This window comes from Ricinus communis, chromosome 2 (genome assembly GCF_019578655.1).
Source record: "Ricinus communis isolate WT05 ecotype wild-type chromosome 2, ASM1957865v1, whole genome shotgun sequence".
In the NCBI taxonomy this organism is placed as follows: Eukaryota; Viridiplantae; Streptophyta; class Magnoliopsida; order Malpighiales; family Euphorbiaceae; genus Ricinus; species Ricinus communis.
The window spans coordinates 22,545,695-22,568,549 of NC_063257.1; the positions used below are offsets into that span (position 1 = coordinate 22,545,695).

At 37.2% G+C, this 22,855-nt stretch overlaps 1 protein-coding gene and 1 non-coding gene across 2 annotated transcripts; both read right to left on the reverse strand.

Moving 5' to 3' along the window:
• Positions 1-11,293: 11,293 nt before the first annotated feature.
• Positions 11,294-18,006, reverse strand: LOC125369298. The gene is made up of 2 exons (XM_048371316.1): positions 17,892-18,006; positions 11,294-12,183 (listed from the first exon to the last, which is right to left on the reverse strand). Exons 1-2 carry the CDS (start codon positions 18,004-18,006, stop codon positions 11,294-11,296), a joined length of 1,005 nt encoding a protein of 334 aa, XP_048227273.1.
• A 4,526-nt stretch (positions 18,007-22,532) lies between these two features.
• On the reverse strand, positions 22,533-22,639 carry LOC112536222. The gene has a single exon (XR_003080272.1). It is a non-coding gene; the product is annotated as a small nucleolar RNA R71 (small nucleolar RNA).
• Between the last annotated feature and the right edge of the window lie 216 nt (positions 22,640-22,855).

The window sequence follows — 22,855 nt, forward strand, 5'->3', positions numbered from 1 at the left end:
TCTAGGGAAGAAAGACTTACCAAGAATTGTACAAGGGAGTAATAAGGTCAGAAGGGTGAATTGTATACTACCCTGTGTGTGCTAACCTTCTTTCTTTTTTCCTTGTGTATAGCACGTGTATCATACATCCCATGCATCACATGCATCATACTATTTCTTTTTTCGCCATATAGACTCTCCTGTGGGTTGGAAGAGGCAAGACAGTGGGAGGCTAGAAAGAGTGCCTATTTTCCCAAGAATCAGAACTGTGTTAGAACATCTAGAAAGACTGAGATGCCAAAAAGAAATGGCGAAGGAAAGAGCTAACAAACAAGACGTAGAGATCCTTAAGAATGTTGTAATTGAAGACTTGAGGGGTGTGATTTGGGAGGAACTTCAGCAACTCCTAGCTGAGATGGCTGCTAACCAAGTCCCACTTGCTGCTCCTATTGCATCGATTAACTCACCTGTTGCTATTGACCTGACTATGGTTGCCTTTGAGATTACTACTGCCACTGCTGCTGCGGCCAATGCCAATGCTAATGCCGAGGACTCCGCTAGAAGGGGAGTGCCTCGTAACTTTTGGGATTTCGATGAATTCATGCTTGACTAGGCTAAGAGGGAGACTACCATTACCACCAATGAGGTTATAAATGGTGTGAGTGCCTGGCTTGACAAGATGCAGGGGTATGCTAGAAATCAAAAGTTTGGACCCAACCTATGATTTCGAAGAGCTGGTATTGACGGGAAAAGACAAGCTACCTCCGAAGTTTAGGATGCCCGATATGAACAAGTTTAATAGGACTGGTGACCCTAAGGTCCATTTGAAACAATACATGACCATCATAGGAACTACTTAACTGAGCAGGACCCAAATTGTTAAGCTATTTGTGCTGTCTCTAGAAGGGCTGATGTGTGCACTTATGCAACCTACACTTAAGGTAGTGAACCTATCGATGCGGTCTAGCACTAGTGAGTATCAAGGTCGTATCCCTGGAGATCGGGTAAACCTAAAGTTACTACTGTTCGTTATGTTATTTAATCTGAAATAAGGTGTGAGAAGTCTAAATTAATTAACTAATGCTTATGAATGCAAATAAAGGAACAACCGCAACTGACAATCGAAAGACAACTGTAACAAAGAAGCAAACCCAAAGGGGACCTAAGTGATGGAATTCTAAGGTTGATTTTATAAACTGCCAATCTTGCTACCCGTGCCTAAATCCTGAATCGAACTCCGCTCCTCTCTCGAGCTCACTGAGTTCCTAAATCTGCACTAACCTAATGGAATTTCTTCCTATCAGATTATTACAAATTAGCATTAAGCGTGATTTAGAACTATTAAGAGTTGTTAATTCTTAATCCGTGAGTGAATTAACCTTATCTCTAAGTGTTAACTACCGCCTACTATTTAATTTCCAGTTGTAAAAGCATTTCTCAATGTCAAGAAACAACCCAAAAGACAATTAATTTAACGTCTTAAATTAATTGAATCAAATTTTATTACTAAACAGTAAGAAGATTACAAAAATGGCAGATAAAAATCTAATATTTAAACATAAACCATCAACAAAGATAAACCCCAATGGGTTCGGCAGTCCTAGCTACTCATAATGAAAGAAATAAATAACAGAAAAGAAAATGAAACATATAACCGCTCTTCTATCGAATCGAAGTGGGAATGTCGCGAAGTGCCAATTCAAACCAAATTTCAAGTATGGATCTCGGATGTCTCAGTCAATCGTCTAGAAACTTCAATCTTTGCTTGAATCCTCCAAATCAATCATTTGAACTGACGTTGGTCTCCCAAAATGTCAAGAACAGAGGTGCAGAAGCGAGGGGTCGCGCGCGTAGAGAAATCCAGAAATCAGAAGCGGAACCCTGTCTCATTTTGCATGCGCCTATTTATAGGCAGAAGTACCATAGCCATGCCACGGTCCATGCCATGGCCCGTGTAAATATGCACGGCCCGTGCCATGGCCTGTGCATATATGCACGGCCCGTGCAATGGCCCGGGCAACGGGTACCAACCTCCATTAAATGCCAAATTTCTGAAATTGTCCAAGGTCGTGCAGAAGCCTCGAAATGCGCATTAACAAGGAATCAATCTGATAACACCTAATATGCATGAATCATCCAAATATCTTTATTTCTGCCCATAAATCAATCAATATCTATCAAAGAGTCCAAAAACCTAAAAAATTCAAAAACATACCAAAGTGCGATCAAACAGGAATAAATATGACTCAATTACGCGAATAAACGACTATAAACAGTCAATAAACATGCATAGAATCATCTACATCAAGGGCCCATAGTCAATTGGTATCACAGTCTAGAGAAATCCACTAAAGCTGAATGGCATGATTTGTGCAACTCCTTTGTCAAGTAGTACGACTACAACACTCATTTAGAGGTGTCAATCAGGGATCTCGAATCCATTAGACATAAGCCAAATGAGTCCTTTTCTAATTTCCTGACCAGAGGGAGGAATAAGGCTGGCCTAATGAAAAACAGGCCCTCTAAAAAGGACCAGGTTTGTATGGTGGTCTGAAATGTCCTCCCTGGATGGATCGAAAGGTTGTAGATGATGAGCCTGAAGATCTTCATGGATCTATATGATGACGGGCTGCAAGTCAAGGAAATAGAGAATGACAAGAGAAAGATCGTGAGAACTGGCGAAAGGACAAACTACCGGGCTGGATTGAGTAGGACCCAGGATGTTAATGTTGTGCAGCAACCAAGGAAGTTTTCTAACTTCAAGCAACCTCTTTCCATGATCTTTGAAAGATTGGTTCAGAATGGTATGCTCCAACCTACCACCATAAAGAACCCACCAAACATAAATGCACCCAGATACAAGTGCAACACTTACTGTAAATTCCACCAAGCACCTAGCCACCATACCGATAATTGCATCTGGCTAAAGCATGAGATCCAGGACCTCATTGACGCTAGAAATATCACTAAACCATACCAGCCCAGCACTAAAAGGAACCCCTTACCAACCTATAACAATATACTACCCCCGAACCAAGTGTCCATGATTAACCCTAATTTCATCGAAGAGATAATCATAAACTCCTTTATAGATATACCCCAAGCCAAGCCAATAGCTAAACCAATAGCCGAGCCAAAAAGCCTACAAAGAAGCTTCACCGACCTAGGGGCACCACTATCCGCGGTGTTCTGATAACTAAAACGGAGCAGGAAGCTTAAGCCCCAATTGCCAAAAGATAATCCTAAGCCTCACAATGTTTAGTATTGTGAGTATCATCAGACTTTCAAGCATGTGACGAATCAGTGTAATGGTCTCAAGCATGATATCCAGGACTTAATCGACTATGGAGAATGGGATGTTGAGCAACTTCCTCAATATGAGTATGAAGACTTGCTTGGGTAGCTCTCGGGCAAATATGATTTCATGGTCCCATACTCAAGGCCACCCTCAACTAATGTTCGGATCGAAGATCTTCTGCTAAGTGGTTAGGGGTTCGATGACGATCAATTCACTTGTGAGCCTGCGTCTAGGAACAAACCCTCATTTCCATGGAAACCAACAATCTTTCCTCCGTTCGGTTTGGTTGAGAAAGAGGGGCCTTGTTATTCTTCAAATGGCCCATGCTTCCCCTTGTTGGTGTAGAACGTAAGCGACATGATAATATTAGGTCCCATGAACATTAAAGGACCATAGGTCCTTGATATATGTGTGAGTATTTCATACAGATAATCAAACATTATATCTCTTGGAATTCTGGAAAGAGGGCAAAAGAATTCGGTAATGGATATCGACATCTGGTATAGTTCTAGGGATGAGAATGAGGTTCAAGACGCTACGGCCAAAGACATTTGGGCAGACAATGACTCTGAGATTGAGCCAGCAAGTAAGGGTAAGGAAGCTAGTGTACAAGAGCTGAAGCAAGCACCTGAAGGCGGGGATGCTATATTGCTAGAATGATGGAGGAAGGAAAAGAAGACAACTGATGTTTGGGAGCTGCTGATGCATTCATCGGACCATAAAAAGGCTTTGATCTAGGCCTTATCTGGTATAAGTGTCAGTACAATAGCTACTCCTGAAGAGATGATCAAAACAGTAATTAACAAAACTACCAAGATGATTACTTTCTCAGATGAGGACCTACCATTTGAGTGAAAGGACCACAACAAGACCCTTTACATAGTAGCAGAGATGAAAGGGAAAAGAACCCCATGTATGATAGTTGATGACGGATCAACTATCAATGTATGTCCATTTTGCATACTCCCTAAACTGGGGATAATTACGAAGGATCTAAAATCATCAAACATGGTCATAAGGGCCTATGATTAGACAAAAATGGATGTAGAAGGGACGTTTTCAACACTGGTGAAGATGGGTCCAATTGAATCCTAGGTGGAATAGACTGTCCTGGACATCCTAGTGATGTTTGCACTGCTATTGGGAAGGCCATGGTTCTATGCCCTAGGAGGAGTCCTTTCTACAGTCCATCAGAAGGTGAAGTTTCCTCATGAAGGTGAGATTATCATTATTCACACTGAAGGTGGTAAGGTCGTCTCGACAATTCAGAAAGCTGTCAAAGAGGTGGATGCCCCTACTGGATTCCAAGTGGTAGTTCTCTACGAGGACTACATAGATCCTAAAATAGTGAGCATGTTCAAGAAAATGAACTTCATGCTTGGAATGGGGCTAGGAGAGAATCAACAGGGTGTTGTAGAGCTTCCAGACTTTAAAAGTCAAAAGACTGTGAGGTTTGGGGTATTTTGAGGAGGAAGACGAGGGTAAACCAAAGGGCAAGACTCTAAAAGACGTGTTCGTCCAGGAGTTCAAGCCTTACTCTAGGAAGCCCGAACCTGTTCGTGTAGCTGGGGCTGAGATATCGGGGTTTGAGATTTTCAAGGACCTGATCATTGACAAGATGATTGAGCTAAGTATCAAGAAAGTCCATGAGAAGGTCACCATTAAGATGGAATAACTGAAGTTGGAAGAGCCTACCACTCAGCTAGAAAGGATCAGCCAAGAGGAGCTAGTTGCTTTAATAGAAAACAATATCATTCATGTATTCTATGATGATGATGTAATAACATCCGACATTTATGAGGATGATGTTTCTTTCCTTTTTAAGATCAATGATATGAATAACTTTGCTTGTGTGATGTTTTTCCTAATGGTAGTGTGCATTTTGATAATCACGATATATGCATGTTTAACATTAATTCTATACAAATTGATTCACTTAATTTAGGCACAATATAACTCTAGAGCAAAAAAAGGGAATTTGAAAGAATAATAAAGAAAAGAAAAGAGGTATTTGCTTGGTCCTACGATGACATGCCAGTTTTAGATAGGAAAATAGTAGAGCACCGTATCCCTACTTATTCACACATCAAGCGGGTCAAACAGAAGATGAGAAAACTAAGGCCGGAATGTGCAGAAAAGATACGAGAGGAGATTGCTAAGAAATTCAAGGCTAATTTTCGCGATGCGGTTGACTACCCTGAGTGGTTAGCAAATATTGTTCTAATCCCAAAGAAGGATGGTAAGGTTCGAATGTGTGTGGACTACCGGGACTTGAACAAAGCATGCCCGATAGACGACTTTCCTCTTCCTCACATAGATGTAATAGTCGACAGCACTGCTTCAAATGCAATATACTCCTTTATGGATAGTTTCTCCAGATACAATTAGATTATGATGGCAGTAGTGAACAAGCTGAAGACGTCATTTATCACCAAATGAGGGACGTACTGCTACAAGGTTATGCCTTTTAGACTGAAGAATGTGGGGGCAACTTATCAGAGCAGCCACTACCTTGTTTCATGACATGATGCACAAGGAGGTGGAGGTGTATGTAGATTACATGATGGTAAAGTCTGAAATAAGGGAAGGGCACTTCCAAGCTCTTGATAAGTTCTTAGGATGAGTGGAAAGGTGTAACCGGAGGCTCAACCCGAAGAAGAGTGTGTTTCAGAGTTACATCAAGGAAGCTGCTAAGGCATATAGTGAGTCAGAGGGGTATTAAGATCGATCTGGATAAGTTCAAAGCCATTCAAGAGATGTCGATGCTGAAGACAGAGAAGGAAGTTAGATGTAACACCCAAACCCAAAACATCCAATTGTATAGCAATATATACAATTAACTTTACAAATATAATTTATTACTTAGTTATAATATACCATACAATTTAAGTGGCATAACACACTTAATATACAGAAAGAATACTTATACATTAGTTTAATTCACACAAGTACCCAAAATGCCCCAATGCTTGAGATAACTCCTCTGGTCCACCTGATAATGTTGACTAATGCAAAGAGAGCAATGCACAGCTATGGCTATCTACGACTGCACTAACTTGGAAAAAATTGCCAAGAAATGAGTTGGCGACTCAATAAGCATTTAATTTACTAAACTATAGTATATTAGACAAGAATTATCAAGTCTTTATCAAACACAGAAAATTATACCAACATTTAACTGACAATCACAAAATCAACTATTTCAATTATTCTCATAAACAAATAATTTCATCTCACATAATGGCAAATAATCTCAAACTCAACCAAGTCAAATAATTTAATTCCACATTATTTCCATCAAATTAGGGCCAAATGACTCATCCTCACATTTCCTCACATTTCAGTGACCACTTGACAAGACTATCTGCCCGGCTCAATCTTGCCATCTCACATATTCGGGTAGCTATTCGCCCGGCTCAGCTTTCCCGATCACACAATATCAATTCAAGAGTCATCAATCCTTAATCACAATCAATTCACTTCACAATACATCACAATTAATTCACTTCACAACAAGCCAAGAACATAACCAATACTAACTCAGTCAACCAAGAGATTATCAAGTAATCAAACACAGCAATTCCTACTCAATATACACAAAGTTTAGTCTATTAAACACTTACCAAAATTTATAGGATAACAAAGTAATCCTATTATTTTTCTCTTATCACTTCCTTGCCTTTGGACGAACCTATTCACATATTCAATACAAACACAATTCAATCACAAGGCATAAATATACATATCTTTAATATCCATAAAACATCACATTTCAACAAAATAACATCTATTCTTGATGTTAATATGATGCATGAGATGAATGACACTAAATCAACATATTTGTTGATGTAGGCATCTTGTAAGTACCGAATTAGAAATTACACCAAACATTATGTACAATTAATAAAAGTCCCATCTTTTCCAGAATTAAACTTCCATTTTTATAGAAACCGTAGCAGAAAGAATCACTTCAAATCATTTGTATAAATATAGTTATGGCAATTTCAATACAGCTGCTCCAATTTCCATTTAAATAGAACAATAAAAAATTCTCTATTAAATGACCAGCCAAAGGAATAAATCTTCTGATGAAACTCTACAGACATAAAGTTAACATCCTAAAGTTTCTATAGACACTAATTTTACTCAATTTCAACTTCTCTAGCTCATTTTGTGAAACACACAAGTAGTAACAAATTTCTGAATCTTAAGTCTGATTTCTGCTTAAAATAGTTTCGAGCAGGCCATATTCAGCTCAATATATCTCACGATAAACTCAACCAAAAATTATGAAATTTAACAGAAATATACTAGATAGGACAACTTTCATGTTTAACTCTTTGTTTGGTTTAGCCTCTAAATGCCCCAAAACTTCAGCATAAAAACCAGTTCACCTACTGAACCACAAACAAAGCAGCAGTAATTTGTGACCTTATAAGTTCATACTCAACGTTTTGCAAAACCATTTTACAGAAATATTCGTGAGACATATACCTACAACTTTCATGTTTAAAAATTTTTGAAATTAAGCTTCTAAGTTCACAAAATCAGAGGTGAAATATTCTGCCCATAAATCTCAGCTTCAAGATCACAAGTAATAGCATGTTCACTCTTGATTAAAATAATTCCAAAACACATAATCATCAATAATTTTAGATCATTAATCCTAATTTACAACAAAATAAAGAAATTAAAATTACTTACTTTTGTTTCCCTTAATTATGAAAGCCCAAAGCCTTTAAACTTATAAGAAGAAATAGATTGTCACTTACTAAAAGTTTGTAGAATTTGAATAGGTAATCAAAATTTAAATAAAAGGTTTGAAGAAGAAGAAGGAGAAGAATGAGAGGGACAAAGAAGAAGAGGCTACAGGAAGTATAAGTAGAAATGAAGAAATGAAAAGGTGGTAAGTTGGTTTAAAAATAAAAAACTTTACAATTTAATCCTCTTTCTTTCTAACTTCCCAATTTAGTCCTAAATCATTACTTTTCAATTAAATTAATATTTAACTAAATAATTTATTTATCTACCACATAATATAATAAAATAGGTCATACATAATCATGACACAAATGACATGTTTAATGACATGCTAATGAATATTTATTATTAATTAAAAAATTCGGTTGTGACAATTCCTCCCCACTTAGAAAATTTCATCCTCGAAATTAACTGCTCACCAATAGACATGCGAAATAAGTTCGGGTATTTATCCATCATATGCTTCTCTACTTCCCAATTTGCTTTCTTATATGAATGTTGACTCCATTTCACTTTTACTATAGGAATTTCCTTGTTTCTTAATTTTCTAACCTATCGGTCTAATATCTCAATCGGTTCTTCAACATATGTGAGTTTCTCATAAACTTCAATTTCTAGTGTATTGATAATATGGCTAGGATCATATCGATATCGTCGAAGCATAGAAACATGGAAAACATTATGTACCTAAGCTAACTCTAGGGTAATGCAAGTCGATAGGCTAAAGTACCAACCCGCTCTAAAATCTCATACGGCCTGATATACCGAGGTCTTAGTTTACCTTGTTTACCAAATCAAAGGATACCCCTCCATGGTGATACTCTCAAGAAAACCTTATCCCTAACTTCATACCCAATCTCCCTTCTGTGTTTATCTGCATAGCTTTTCTGTCTATCTTGTGCGGCCTTGATACACTGCTTCACAACTTGTATCTTGTCTACTGTTTCTTGAACAATTTCAGGACCTTTAAATTGTCTCAACCCTTATATATCCCAACATATAGGGCTTCTACATTTTCTCCCATATAATGCCTCATATGGTGGCATACCAATACTAGAATGAAAACCATTATTGTAAGCAAATTCCATAAGTCATACCCATTCATCCCAATTTCCGCTATACTCTAATGCACAAGCCCGTAACATGTCTTCAAATGTTTGAATGGTTCTCTCAGATTGCCCATCTGTCTGTGGATGAAAAGTATTACTGAAATGCAATTTAGTTCCCATTACCACTTGTAAGCTCTTCTAGAAATGAGATGTAAACCGAGGATCCCTGTCTGAAACAATGGAGATAGGTACACCATGCAACCTAACAATTTCTTTCACATACAAGTTGGCTAGTTTATCTAATGATTTTTTTTGTTGAATAGGTAAAAAAATGTGCTGATTTTGTTAACCTATCAACTATTACCCAAATAGCATCATTTCTCCTAAAAGTGCAAGGTAAACCAACAACAAAGTCCATAGTAATTCTTTCCTATTTCCACTCAGGTATAGTTAAAGATTGTAATTTACCTGCAGGTGATTGATGTTATGCTTTCACTTGTTGACAAGTTAGGCATTTAGCTACATATTCTGCAACTTCCTTCTTCATGCCTAACCACCAGTAATGTGACTTCAAATTATTATACATTTTTGTACTCCCTAGGTGCATTGAATAAGGAGAATTGTGAGCCTCCTAAAGAATATTTTTTTTCAATGCAGCTACATTAGGTACATACACCCCGGTCTTCATAACCCACATCCCATCATCTCGCTCAATTAGTTCATTTGTCTTACCATCTTGCACCTTCTTCTATAACTTCTTTAAGTATGCCTCACTACCTTGTGGTTGTTTGATCTCATCCAATATCTGGAGACTAGTCTTCATTGTAGCTAATAATACCCTATTCTTTATTGAAAAATGCATATCCATAGCTCTTAGAGAAATTAAGGAACACATCTGAAATGAAATCATACCTGCAACCCTGTCCAAAGTCTTCATACTAAGTGCATCTACCACAACATTTGGTTTTCTTGGGTGATAATCAATGGTATAGTCATAATCCTTCAACAATTCCATCTATCTTCGTTGCTTAAGGTTCAACTCTTTCTGTGTAGGTATGTACTTTAAGCTTTTATGGTCAGTGAATATTCGAAATGTCTTTCCATAAAGACAATGTCTCCAAGTTTTCAAAGCCTGTACAATTGCAGCCAATTCTAAATCATATGTAGGATAATTTTGTTCATGAGGTCTGAGTTGTCTAGAAGCATAAGCAATAACCCTTCCATTCTGCATCAATACATAACCCAAACCATTAAGTGATGCATTTGTATAGACTACATATTTCCTTCCTTGTATAAGTAATGTAAGTATAGGTATTGTAATCAATCTATTTTTCAACTCCTCAAAACTAGCTTGACATTTATCATTCCACTGAAAAGTCACTTATTTCTTTAACAGATTAGTCAATGGCTTTGCTAAAATGGAGAAGTTCTTCACAAATCTTCTATAGTACCCAGCCAATCCCAGAAAACTACGAACTTCTGAAATATATTTTGGTGGTTCCCACTCCTGAATAGCCTTCACCTTAGATGGGTCAGGTTGAACACCTTGTGCAGATACAAAATGCCCCAAAAATGCAATGTTATTCATCCAGAACTCACATTTACTGAACTTACCATATAACTGCTTTTCTCTCAAAGTTTGTAATGTTGTTCTCAAATGAAGCTCATGCTCTTCAGAACTACTAGAGTATATCAGAATATCATCAATGAAGACTATCACAAATTGATCAAGATACAGTTGAAAAATATTATTCATCAAAGACATGAATGTTGCAGGTGCATTAATCAAACCAAATGGCATAACAATAAATTCATAATGACCATATCGTGTCTGAAATGCCATTTTAGGTATAGAAGTCTCTCCAATCTTTAATTGCCAATACCCAAATCTCAAATCAATTTTTGAGAATACAACTGCCCCTCTGAGTTGATCAAGCAAATTATCAATGCGAGGTAAAGGATATTTTTTCTTGATAGTAACTTGGTTCAACTTCCTATAATTAATGCAAAGTCTCATACTTCCATCTTTTTTCTTCACAAACAACACTAGAGCTCCCCATGGTGATATACTAGGTCGAATATAACCTTTCTCCAATAAATCCTCAAGTTGTTTTTTCAATTCTTGTAATTCTACTGGTGCCATTCTGTAAGGTGCTATAGAAATAGAAGCAACTCCTAGAATAGTTTCAATTTCAAAATCCACTTCTCATTGAGGTGGCAACCTAGATAATTCTTCTGGAAACACATCTGGAAATTCTTTGACTATTGGTACCTCTGAAACCCCTATACTAACAATTCTAGTATGTACCACATTCATAAGATAAGCATCACACCCAGATTTCATTAAATGTAAAGCAGTAGTAGCAGAAATCAAACATGTAGGCACAATTTTCCTATCACATGTGAACATTGTTTTTATTTCCCCGTCTATGACCATTTTTACTTCCTTTGTTAAACAGTCAACTATGATATGATTTCTAGAAAACCAATCCATGTCCAAAATCACATCAAAATCTTGTAAATTGATCACAATTAGGTCTACTAGCACGTTTGTACCATAAATCATCACAGAACAAGCCCTCACTGTAGTATTCACCATTATTACTCCTCCAACAGGCATCAAAACACAAATGTAATGTCCTAAAGATTCAATGCCACAATGCATTTTCAATGCAAAAACACATGAAATGAATGAACATGTAGAGCCGGGGTCAACTAACACATATGCATCATGCCTACAAATAGGAATTATACCAGTTACTATCTCTGGAGAAGTAGTTGCTTCCTGCCTCGTAACAGCATACACTCTTGCCTGCGATAAGGACTGGTTTGCATCTTCAGTATGGACATATGCTGCTATAGTTCCACTTCTACCTCCCCTACCTCTTCCATGACTAGTCGCTGTAGGTACTACATTATCCCCAACACTACTCTGTCCTCTTGAATGGTAGGTACTAGATGCTCCTCTACCTACTGCACACTCATTAGCATAATGCCTAGGTTTCCCACATCTATAACAACCCTGCACACTCGGTCCCCAACACTCTCCTGAATGGGTCCTTCCACAAGTGCCATAAACAAGTCTATATCCTCTACCTGTAAATGATATGCAAAGTCGTGTTAGCTACAATCTAAGGCAGTGTACCTATCGATGCAGTCTAGCACTAATGGCGAGTATCAAGGTCGTATTCCTCGGGAAAGTGAAAGCCCAGAGTTACTCCTTTGTTCTTTGTTATATTAACCTAAAATTAGCGATAAATAATTTCTAAACTAACTAATAGCCACAAGCTAAGTCCTAAGGGAGATGCAAGAGTAATTGATAACTAAAATAACTAAGGCAAGAGAGCAAACCCAAAGGGAACCTAAACTAGTTGGCAATCAAACAAAAGATTAAGGATTGTTGAATCTAATTATGCTGCCTGTGGACGAATTCTTAACCAAATTCGGTTTCTCTCTCTCGATAATCGAATTCCTAAATCTAATAACCTAAAGTTGGAATCTCTTCCTAACGATTGATTCTTAAATTAGCATTAAGTTTTAATCCGCCTATATTAAGCTTTGTTAATTCTTAATCCGGCTAGTTAATTATCCTTATCTCTATGCGATTATTAACCAGTTCTTGCTATTCAAAATTTCAAGTGCCAAATGGACTTTTCAATCACACAAAGCAATCTAAACACACAATTCACAACGTCTCATGAATAATGATTATCTTATTAATACTGAAAGCAAGAAGAATACAAAACTAATCCAAACAATCCAACAATATAATACTAAACCAAGATAGTAAAGAAATCCCAATGGATTTAATCAATCTAGCTAATCATGTTCATTATCAAAATACACAAGAATTCAATTACAACAATGAGCAAAGGTAGAGAAAACCCGATTACACCCTTGGATGAGAGTAAACAGCCCCAATTCCTCTTGCTCGAATTGAATCGATTCTTGTTCTCCTTGCTCGATTTGAAAACCAATCAACAAACCTCGCCCAATCTTCAGTCCTCCAAGAGAATCTGATTGAAACCTTGATCCAAGTTTCCTTTTCCCTTAGTTTCGGCTCAAAAAACCTTTTGAGAAAGAAAAGTTAGGGTTTGGGACGTTCTCCCCCACTCTCCTTTCTTTTTTCCTCTCTTCTTTCTTTTAACTAATTCCCCATGTCGCATCCAACACGGTCGTGTTGGTGACCGTGTTCCCCACACGGGCTGGTGTTGATTCCCGTGTTACTCTCTATGGCCGTGCTCCCTAATACTTTGATGTTTGATGCACCAACACGGCCGTGTTGGTGAACGTGTTGGGAACTTAAAAGCCCTTAAGACTCTTCTCAAAACTCTTACTGGCGATAGTGGATCAAACTTAAAAAATTCCACCTTTCTTCCTTCAAAGCGTTGCAACACACCAAGCTTGACTATAGATTTCTTCACTCGACTTGTTAATTTTTATATGCCCAAAAGACCATGCCTTTTGCTTCAATGAGCAAGAGCTATACCCCATGATTGAAGAATTTTTTGTTATTCTTGGATGCCCTAATGATTCTGCACATTCAATTGCTTTGCCAAAGCTAGATGACCCATTTCCTGGCAAATTGGTAGAGTTATTCAATATGCCCTTAGCTGAGGTACTTTCTCATTCTGTTGGTGAATATATCACTATAACCTCACTAATCTCTGTTATGAAAAGAAGGAGAGGGGTACACTTGTTTGGGTTAGAATGTTGAACTTTTATCTTTATGTCAATTCCTACTTGTTTCTTCTCAAGGAGAGGGAGACATCCGAATTACATGCATTAATGATCAAGTAGAGTGCGGGACTAATCCAATTCTAGTTATCTTGGCTGAAACCATTAATGGGTGGGACATGTATAAAAACCCATCAACAGTTTGGTGGCAGCCTTATTCTCTTACAAGTATGCAACCAAATCTTTTTTCTTTTTGATTCTTTTTGCCTTAATTTTTGCCTACGCCACCCTCTTAGGTTTTCAACTTACCAGGCTATTGTCTTAACTCTTGTCTAAGCTGACCTTTTGGATTTTTAGCTTAGCAGACACTATCTTTGCCTAAGCTGCCCTCTTGGGTTTTTGACTTAGCTTCTATTTTTATTTCTTCTTTTATTTATTTTTTTCTTTCTCTATTTACAAATTTGGTTCCACGAAAAGGTTTAAATATTGACTATCCCAAGGGACATTAACAAGTATGAGCCAAAGCATGTGCAAGTTCGCTCTATTGTTGTACTTTGAGGTCACGAGAACTGGATTTCTTGGATGAAAGATATTCCAAAAACTTATCCACTGGACCTGTCCTTAGTGGAGAACTAAGCATGTCATACTCCTTTGTATAATGTGGTTATGTTCCTTTACCTAGTTTATGAGCATCGACTTTATACACACCTTCCAAGCTTTATCGCCAATATAGGCAAAAGCAACTGATTCTAGATTTTCCTCTTGAATTCGAAAGTTTTCCAATGAGGCAGGACTTCTTTGACAAGATTGAGAATTGTGTACTATAGAATGCAACATTGATGTTGAAGGTGACCTAATCACGAATGACAACTTTAAGGCTTGGGTTCAGCTTCACACTACTACTGCACTTGGATTTGCAAAGTTTAAGAGGATTTGAGAGCTAGCTACTGAATCTAGGGATGCAAATATAAAGAGAAGAAAATGAAGATGCTTATATTTTTAGATCTCATTGATTTTGCTTAGAATTTAGTTTTATCTTTTCTTTTAGCAGTGCATAAAGTAACAAACTACATGTTTGATAAAAGTTCTAAACAATTTTATTCATTTAGTAGAGACCTAAATGAGTAAATTTTTATTTCTCCTGATACAACTCCTGTTATCAACTAGTCCTTTCGGATTTTTGAGTTGAACATTTTCTCTCTTTATTGCTTTAATTTTTGCATACTACCGAGCCTTTTCAGATTTTCTAATCAACAGGCCATTCGTTCTGTTATTTTCCTTTTTCTATTTTTACACATAGTATTTCTTGAGACGATCTAAGTTGATGGGCTCAGAGAATTCATTCCCTTCCAGATCTCAAATCTTAGCAACACCCTTGGGTAGAATTTTCTTCACTAGGTACGGGCCTTTGCAATTAAGCCTGAACTTTCCTCTCAAATCAAACATAGTAGGTCTCGTATGCTATAACACCAAATCACCTGCTTTGATATTTCCCGATTTCGCTTTCTTATAGAATACCCTGGCTATCCGTTTTTTATACAATTGCATGTGATATAGGGCTTTCATCCTCTTTTTTCATCTATAAAAGCCAACTGTTAATATCTCTACTCAATCCACTGATACTCTGGTATCTCAGCCTCGAGCACAACTCTTAGAGACTTCAGCTCTATCTCAACTGGTAAAACTTGGAGCATGAAGTTTTCCCTCTCGACGTCCATTCAGTTGTTTAATATTCCCAAAGTGCAAAGGGTAACCAGAATGACCAATCCTCGTAATTCCACACCATCTTTGAGACTATTTTCTTCAAGTTCTTGTTGGCTGCTTCCGCTGTACCATTCGTCTGAGGCATGGAGAAGACTTATGATGCTCGATCTTATACTCATTTAACAACTCTATTGTCTCACCCATATTTTCTGTCATAACGTGATACGGGATCTTATACCTACATATCAGGTTCCTCTCTATAAACCAGGCCATCTGCTTTGCCCCTACAATAGTGAATGACTCAGCCTCAACCCACTTAGAAAAGTAGTCAATTACTATAACTATGAAAATGTGCCCATTTGAAGGAGGCATTATCTCCCTAATAATATATATTCCCCAAGCTGCAAAAGGCCAATGAGACGTTAGATTGTGAAGTTCAGTCAGAGGTAAATGACTCAAGTCACTGTATAATTGGCACTCACGACATATCCTAACTAAGGCTATGTAATCCTTCTTCATTATCAACCAATAATAGCCTTAACGCATCATTTTTCTTATCAACACTATGTCGTTCATGTGAGGTCCATACACCTATTTCTGCATTTCTTCCATTACCACTTGCGCTTCTCTCTTAGTCAGACATCTGAGCTGGACACCTAAAGCCATTCTTTTGTACAGTACTCCATCATGGATGATGTAGTTCCTGGCCTAAATCTACAATGCATGCATGTCTCTTACAGACGCCTCTTTTAGATACCCCCTACTTTCTACAAACTTCTATAAGTCATAAAACCAAGGCTTCTCCTCCGGCCTCATCTGGATATCCATTATCTGCTCTCCATAGTAATAAGGCGCTCTAGACTTTACAATCACCAATGACTTTGTCAGAAGCTGTGTAGGGTTGTCCTACATAGACAAAAGAGTAGGCAATACATCCGCCATCTTTTTCTCATCTTTTTCTCATCTTGTTGAATTACTAGCATAGAGTCCCGTAGATCATTAGTTGCTTTGCCCCTACTACCATGGCCGTTTTTAATCCATATAAATATGATTTGTACCCTGCCATGTTATTTGTACCATAAAGTCTAATCGCTTAGCCATTGGCAACATTTCTCCCTTACGCATAATTAGAACAACTCTTAACCTTGCACCTCTCCCATTTATCGCTCCAACGAATTATATTCTCCGTTCTTGGATCTCGATCGCCCTAGATTCTCATTAAGAAACTCCAGATCTCAAGGGTCATCTCCCTCGATCGCATTTTAAGCTAAGAACTCTGCTACAACACTTCCTTTTACTACCTTTTTGGTAAAGTACTCGATAACGAACTCTGTTAGGAGCACTAACCACCTAGCCAACTTTCCCGTGAGAGATGGAGTTTCGAATAGATACTTTAGCAGGGTTAATTTTGAAATTGCTTAGACTGAAAATAGTGTCTCAACTTCCTCGTTGCTCATATCATAGCAGAGCAAGTCTTCTCTACAAGGTTATACTTTGACTCATAGGGCATCAACTTCTTGTTGAGATAATAGACTGCACGCTCCACGTCATTGGGTCCACATTACGCCACCATTGCTCCTATCGCTTTCTCTTTTAGGGATAAGCAAAGAATCAATGAGTTTTCATCTTTTGGTGATTTTAATACCAACGGCTTCATCAGGTACTCCTTAATCTCGTCAAAGGCTTTCTGACAATGTTCATCCCATACAACGGGTTGGTGTTTCCTCAAAAGTTTGAAAATAGGATCATAAACCATTATGAGCTTGGAAATTAACCTACTGATGTACTGCAGACGTCCTAGAAATCCTCTAACCTCTTTTTCTATTTTCGTTGTTGGCACTTGCTAAATAGCTTAACCTTGTCCGGATTGATCTTTATGCCTCGTTGACTAACTACGTGCCCTAGCAGCTTTCAAACACACTGTTCTTCGGGTTAAGCCTTAAGCTATATGTTTCCACTCATCCTAGAAACTAATTAAGAGCCTGAAAGTGCCTCTTCCTTTATTTCAATTTAACCATCATATCATCCACATACACCTCTGGCTCATTATGCATCATATTATAAAATAAGGTAATGGCTGCTTTCTGATAAGTTGCCCCTACATTCTTCAATCCAAAAGGCATAACCTTGTAATAATACGTATACCACTTAGTGATGAATGTTGTCTTTAGTGATTACCATCATGATTTGGTTGTATCCGGAGAACCCATTCATGAAAGAATACATTACACTTGAGGTTGCACTATCAGTTATTACATCTATATGAGGAAGGGAAAATTATTTTTAGGGCAAGCTTTATTCAACTCTTGATAATCTACACACATCCTAACTTTTTCATCCTTCTTTGAGACCAAGACGATATTCACCAACCATTCGAGATAGTCAACTACATCGAGGAAATCGGCTTTCACTTGCTTGGCTACCTCTTCTCAGATCTTCTTTACCCATTTTGGCCTCAGCCTTCTCATTTTCTGGTTGATAGACTTGATATATGGATAGGTCAAAATATGATGGGCTGCTATCTTCTTGTCTAACCATAGCATGTCGTTGTATGACCAAGGAAATACCGACTTCCTTTGTTCTATTATTTTTTTAAATTCTCTCTCCTCTTCAAGAGTTATATCATGAGAAACAGAATTGTGCCTTGGATTTTCATTTATGCCTAAATTAAATGAATCAATTTGAATGGAATTGATGTCAGATATGCACATGTCATAATCATTAAAATGCACACTACCATTATGAAAGACATCACACAAGTAAGAAAAATTATCATATCATTGATCTTATAAGAAAAAAAAGTCATCTTCCTCATAAAGACTGGGAATTATTACATAAGTTTCTTCAAAAATACATCAATGATATTTTCTTCCACTAGAGCAGCTAAACCCTATGGACTTAGGTTTTCAGGCAGGCAGATGAACCTTCAGCTTCAGCTCTTTGACCTTGGTTATGACTTTCTTTCAGACGTCCTTGATGCTCAACTCAACCATCCTGTCGACAATCAAGCTTTTGAAGATCTTAAACCCCGATATCTCATTCCTAACTAGAGTAACAAGCTCGGGCTCCATAGATTTGGGCTTGTACTCCTTGATAAAAACGTCTGTCAACATCCATTTTCTAGATTTAGATATCGAGGGGATTACGAAAAACCCAATGATGAAAGTTATTGCCTTTATCGACTCTTAGGAGGTTGAGGATAGATTCATCCCAATTAGGGTTATGAGTAATTGAATCAAAATTATTTTTTGAAATCAATTTGGACTAAATTGGCAGAAAAAATTAAGTTTGAGGGATGAAATTACAGATTTTGAAAGTACAAGGACTAGATCGCAAGAAATTTCATAACATTTTGGTCCTTGATCCAATCGGCTCTGACTAGAGCCCCGATTAGTCTATATTTTAGTTTTTGACATTGTTTTGCATGTTTTCTTAATTTAAATTGCCAAAATTGGTAAAATACACCTTCTATTTAAATTAAAAAAAAAGATTTTAATGATATTTATCAAACTAAACCTCCGATACATTTAAAAGAAATTATTATTTCAATTATCGGTTTACCAGGTTCTTTAAGGTTTCATAAATCCTACTACTATAAATAGAAAGCTATGCTCTAGATTTAGGGTTAGCTATCATTAGTAATTGTTAGAGCATTTTTCTAGCAGTCAATAGGAATTAAAAGAAAGAGACAGTAAGTAAGAACTCCACTTTAGGCAACTTTTATAGAATGATAGTAAGTTCTCTAAAAATCCTTTTCACAAATCAAACACCGAAATAAACCTAAAAACTCTAGATTCATATCTAATATTCGATTCCACCTCCCCATCATCATTAGAGACTCGAGGATCAGCATAATGCAGTGACAACCTAAGGGTTCCCAAATCTACCATCATCAGCATCCTCTATTCCACTCTTTAATTTTATGTCATTAGAAATATTTTAGGATTGATTCACGATTGATTTAAATGTTTTATATGGTTTGTGTGTTCAGGTCTAGGGTTTTTAATAATCTAATATGCTTCTGTAATGTTTATACATGATAGGTTTGAATTTGACAATGTGTTCTTATTTTGGTTTTGAATCTAATGAACTATATGAGTATGTTAGCATTTAAATTTGTTTTGCCATTATAATAATCCATATGCTTTTATGATTACATCTGATTTTAAGGTCACATGATTAGTTTTAGGAATTTTCCATGAAAAGTTTTGTCTTTTGTAAGTTTATCTTTTTTTAGTAATTTTATATGTTATGGCTTTTCTAATTCAATTTTTATACCTTTTATTTTATATTTTTTAACATATTAATCATTTCTAATGTGTTCTGTGCATGTAAATCGACTTTTGAGCAAGGGAGGGTTGAAAATCTTGCAAAATAGACCTGAGTAAGAACTCAAAGCTGATTGGCTCAGGGACATCATCAATTGGCTCTTCTTGGATTTTTGCCTTAATTTTTGGCTTTTTGAACTTTTTGGAAATTTTTATACTTTATGACTTGAATTAGTATTTTTTTTTAAATTTTATTAGTTGTAGGGAGGGTTGTAATTGTTAGATTTACTTTCTGCTTTTTGCTTATTTTGGATGTATGGCAAATACTTGATTACCTTATTGTTAATAAAAATTGGGCATTTAGACTTGGGCCTTAAAAAATTGGACCTTGGTATGAAAATTATAGTTCATTAGATTAAAGAGATGGTAAATTAGGCTTAAGTTAAAATCCATATAGACTTAGTAGGTGTTTGCCATGTTTTAAATTAATTAATGGACTCACTTTGAATAAGATTACTCAATTGGGCTTTGGCATGTAAAAAGCTTTAGGTTAAAAATTTGGTAATCAAAAGCATGACTTGTAATTAGGCTAGACTAAGTGAGCCTCTGATATGCATTGTGTTACACATGTTTATATGCCCAATTACTTCTATTTTTATGCATAGTTATCTTGTTTTATGCCAGAATCACCTGTGTTTTGGTTCCTTTCATGTTTCAAGTGATCATTGATGGACATTATCAGTATTTGAGGGTGATACGTGCGAATACGAACCGGAATCCATCAAAATTGAACAAAGGCTAGCATTTCAAGGTTGAACACGACCTGGACTCTAGCTGTTTGAACCATTGACCTTTAATCCTCTAATATGGCCTTTCGGCATGGTTTCTGAGGACACCATAGTCTCCAGCATGGCCCGTGGTGGCTCAGCACCGGCGAGGGCATGGTCAGGGAGCAAAGGATTAATTTTGGAACTCAGAGGTTAAGCATGGCCTGGACTCCTCCCGTGCTGACCAACACGGGCTTGACCACGGCCGTGCTGAGACATTTATATAGGCAATTTCGATTTCTTCTATGGGGTTCAGTTTTCTGACCTTAGATCTCATATACGCACACGAGCCACCTCCTTCCAGACTTCGACGTTCGACTTTGGGAGACCATTTCGCACATTGAAGGATGGATTTCAGTGGTTCAAGCATCACATTGAAGATCAAGAGTGGATTTTGAGGCATTCAAGAGGCAATTCGAGGTCCATTATTCAGATTTGGAGATTAGGACTGTTCATCTGATTTGAAGAAGAAGGGTGTACATATTTCTAATTTTCTCTTCTACATTTGTTCATTATTTTGTTTTATTCACTAGCATGAGTAGCTAGAGCTGCTGAACCCATTGAGGTTCCTTTGTTTGTTGGATTGACTTTATGCTTATGAGATTTTGATTATCAATTCTTGTATTCTTCTTACTTTCAATATTAATAAGATGTCGCATTATTCATAAGACGTTGTGAATTGTGTTCTTTAGATTGCTTTCTGTAATTAAGAAATTCATTTAGTAATTGAAATTTTGAATAGCAAGAACTGGTTAATAACCACTTAGAGATAAGGGTAATTAACTAGCCGGATTAAGAATTAACAACTCTTAATAGTAGTGGATTAATCTTAAGGCTAACCTAAAATCAATCATTAGGAAGAGATTTCGCCGTTTAGGTTCTTAGGCTTAAGAATTCGGTGTTCTTGAAAGGGAACTCGAATTCAATTTAGAATCCACTCACGGGTAATCACAATTGGTAATCAATCTAATTTCTACCTTTATTAAAATCTAACTATCTTAGGTCCCCCTTGGGTTTGCTTTCTTTCCTTGATTGTTTCACTAAATCTTTGCAGATTGCTTAGCATTTAGCTAATCATTTAGCTTGCACCTAATCATAGATTAGTAACTTCATCACTATTATTTAAGGTTAGATAATATAAGGTGATGGAGTAGTTCTAGGCTCACCCTTTCCCGAGAATATGACCTTGATACTCGTCATTAATGCTAATCTGCATCGGTAGATTCACTGCCTTAGATTGTAGCTACATAAGTAGCTCATCAAGTTTTCGGCGCTGTTGCCGGGGAATTCTTTGTGTGAACTAGAGTAAATTTGTGTTTATGTTACTCTAGCCATTTTCATTTTCTGTCTTTTGATTCTTTTGATTCTTTATTCTTCTATTCATTTTTGTGTTCTTTGGTTACTGCCTCTTAATTTCAAGTAATTTATGACCAGGAGCTCTAATCCTACTCCTGTAGACCTCTTGCTGAACTAGAGTGATCCCTCCATCTTTTGAGAAAGCGTATACAAGAAGAAGAGGAGTGCACGGATAGAGATTAAAGCCCCTGTGAATAGACCAGCAGAGATGGGAGACAACAACAACAACCAGGCTGCGGATGAAAACAGGACAATTTACGAGTTTGCTAGACCTTCTCTTGCAGGGACACAGACGAGTATAGTGTGACCACCTATGGCAGCCAATAACTTCGAGATAAAGCCGAACGTGATACAAATAGTCCAGAATAGTGTGTAATTTGGGGGACTGCTGAGCGAGGACCCAAACGCTCACATAGCCAACTTTTTGGAGATCTGTGATACCTTCAAGATAAATGGAACGACTGATGATGCCATTTGGTTGAGGGTGTTTCCATTTTCTTTGAAGAACCGAGCGAAGAGATGGTTGCAGTCACTCCCAGCCAACATTATTACGACATGGAGTTCTTTGGCTGAGAAGTTCTTATATAAGTACTTTCCTCTTGCTAAAATTGTTAAATTGAGAAATGATATATCTTCTTTTGTGGAGTTCAATGATGAGAGCATGTATGATGCCTGGGAGAGGTACAAGGACTTGCTTCGATGTTACCCGCACCACGAATTACCAGTATGGATGCAGGTTCAGACTTTCTATAGTGGTTTGAACCTCGGTACCAGGCAGATGGTAGATGTTGCAGCAGTGGGGCCCTGAACAGTAAGACACTGGAGCAGGCACAAAATCTGATAGAGGAGATGGCCATGAACAACTACTAGTGGCAATCCTCTAGGAGTTGGCCAATTAAGCAGGGAGTGGTTAACCAGTTAGATTCTACAGCAGCC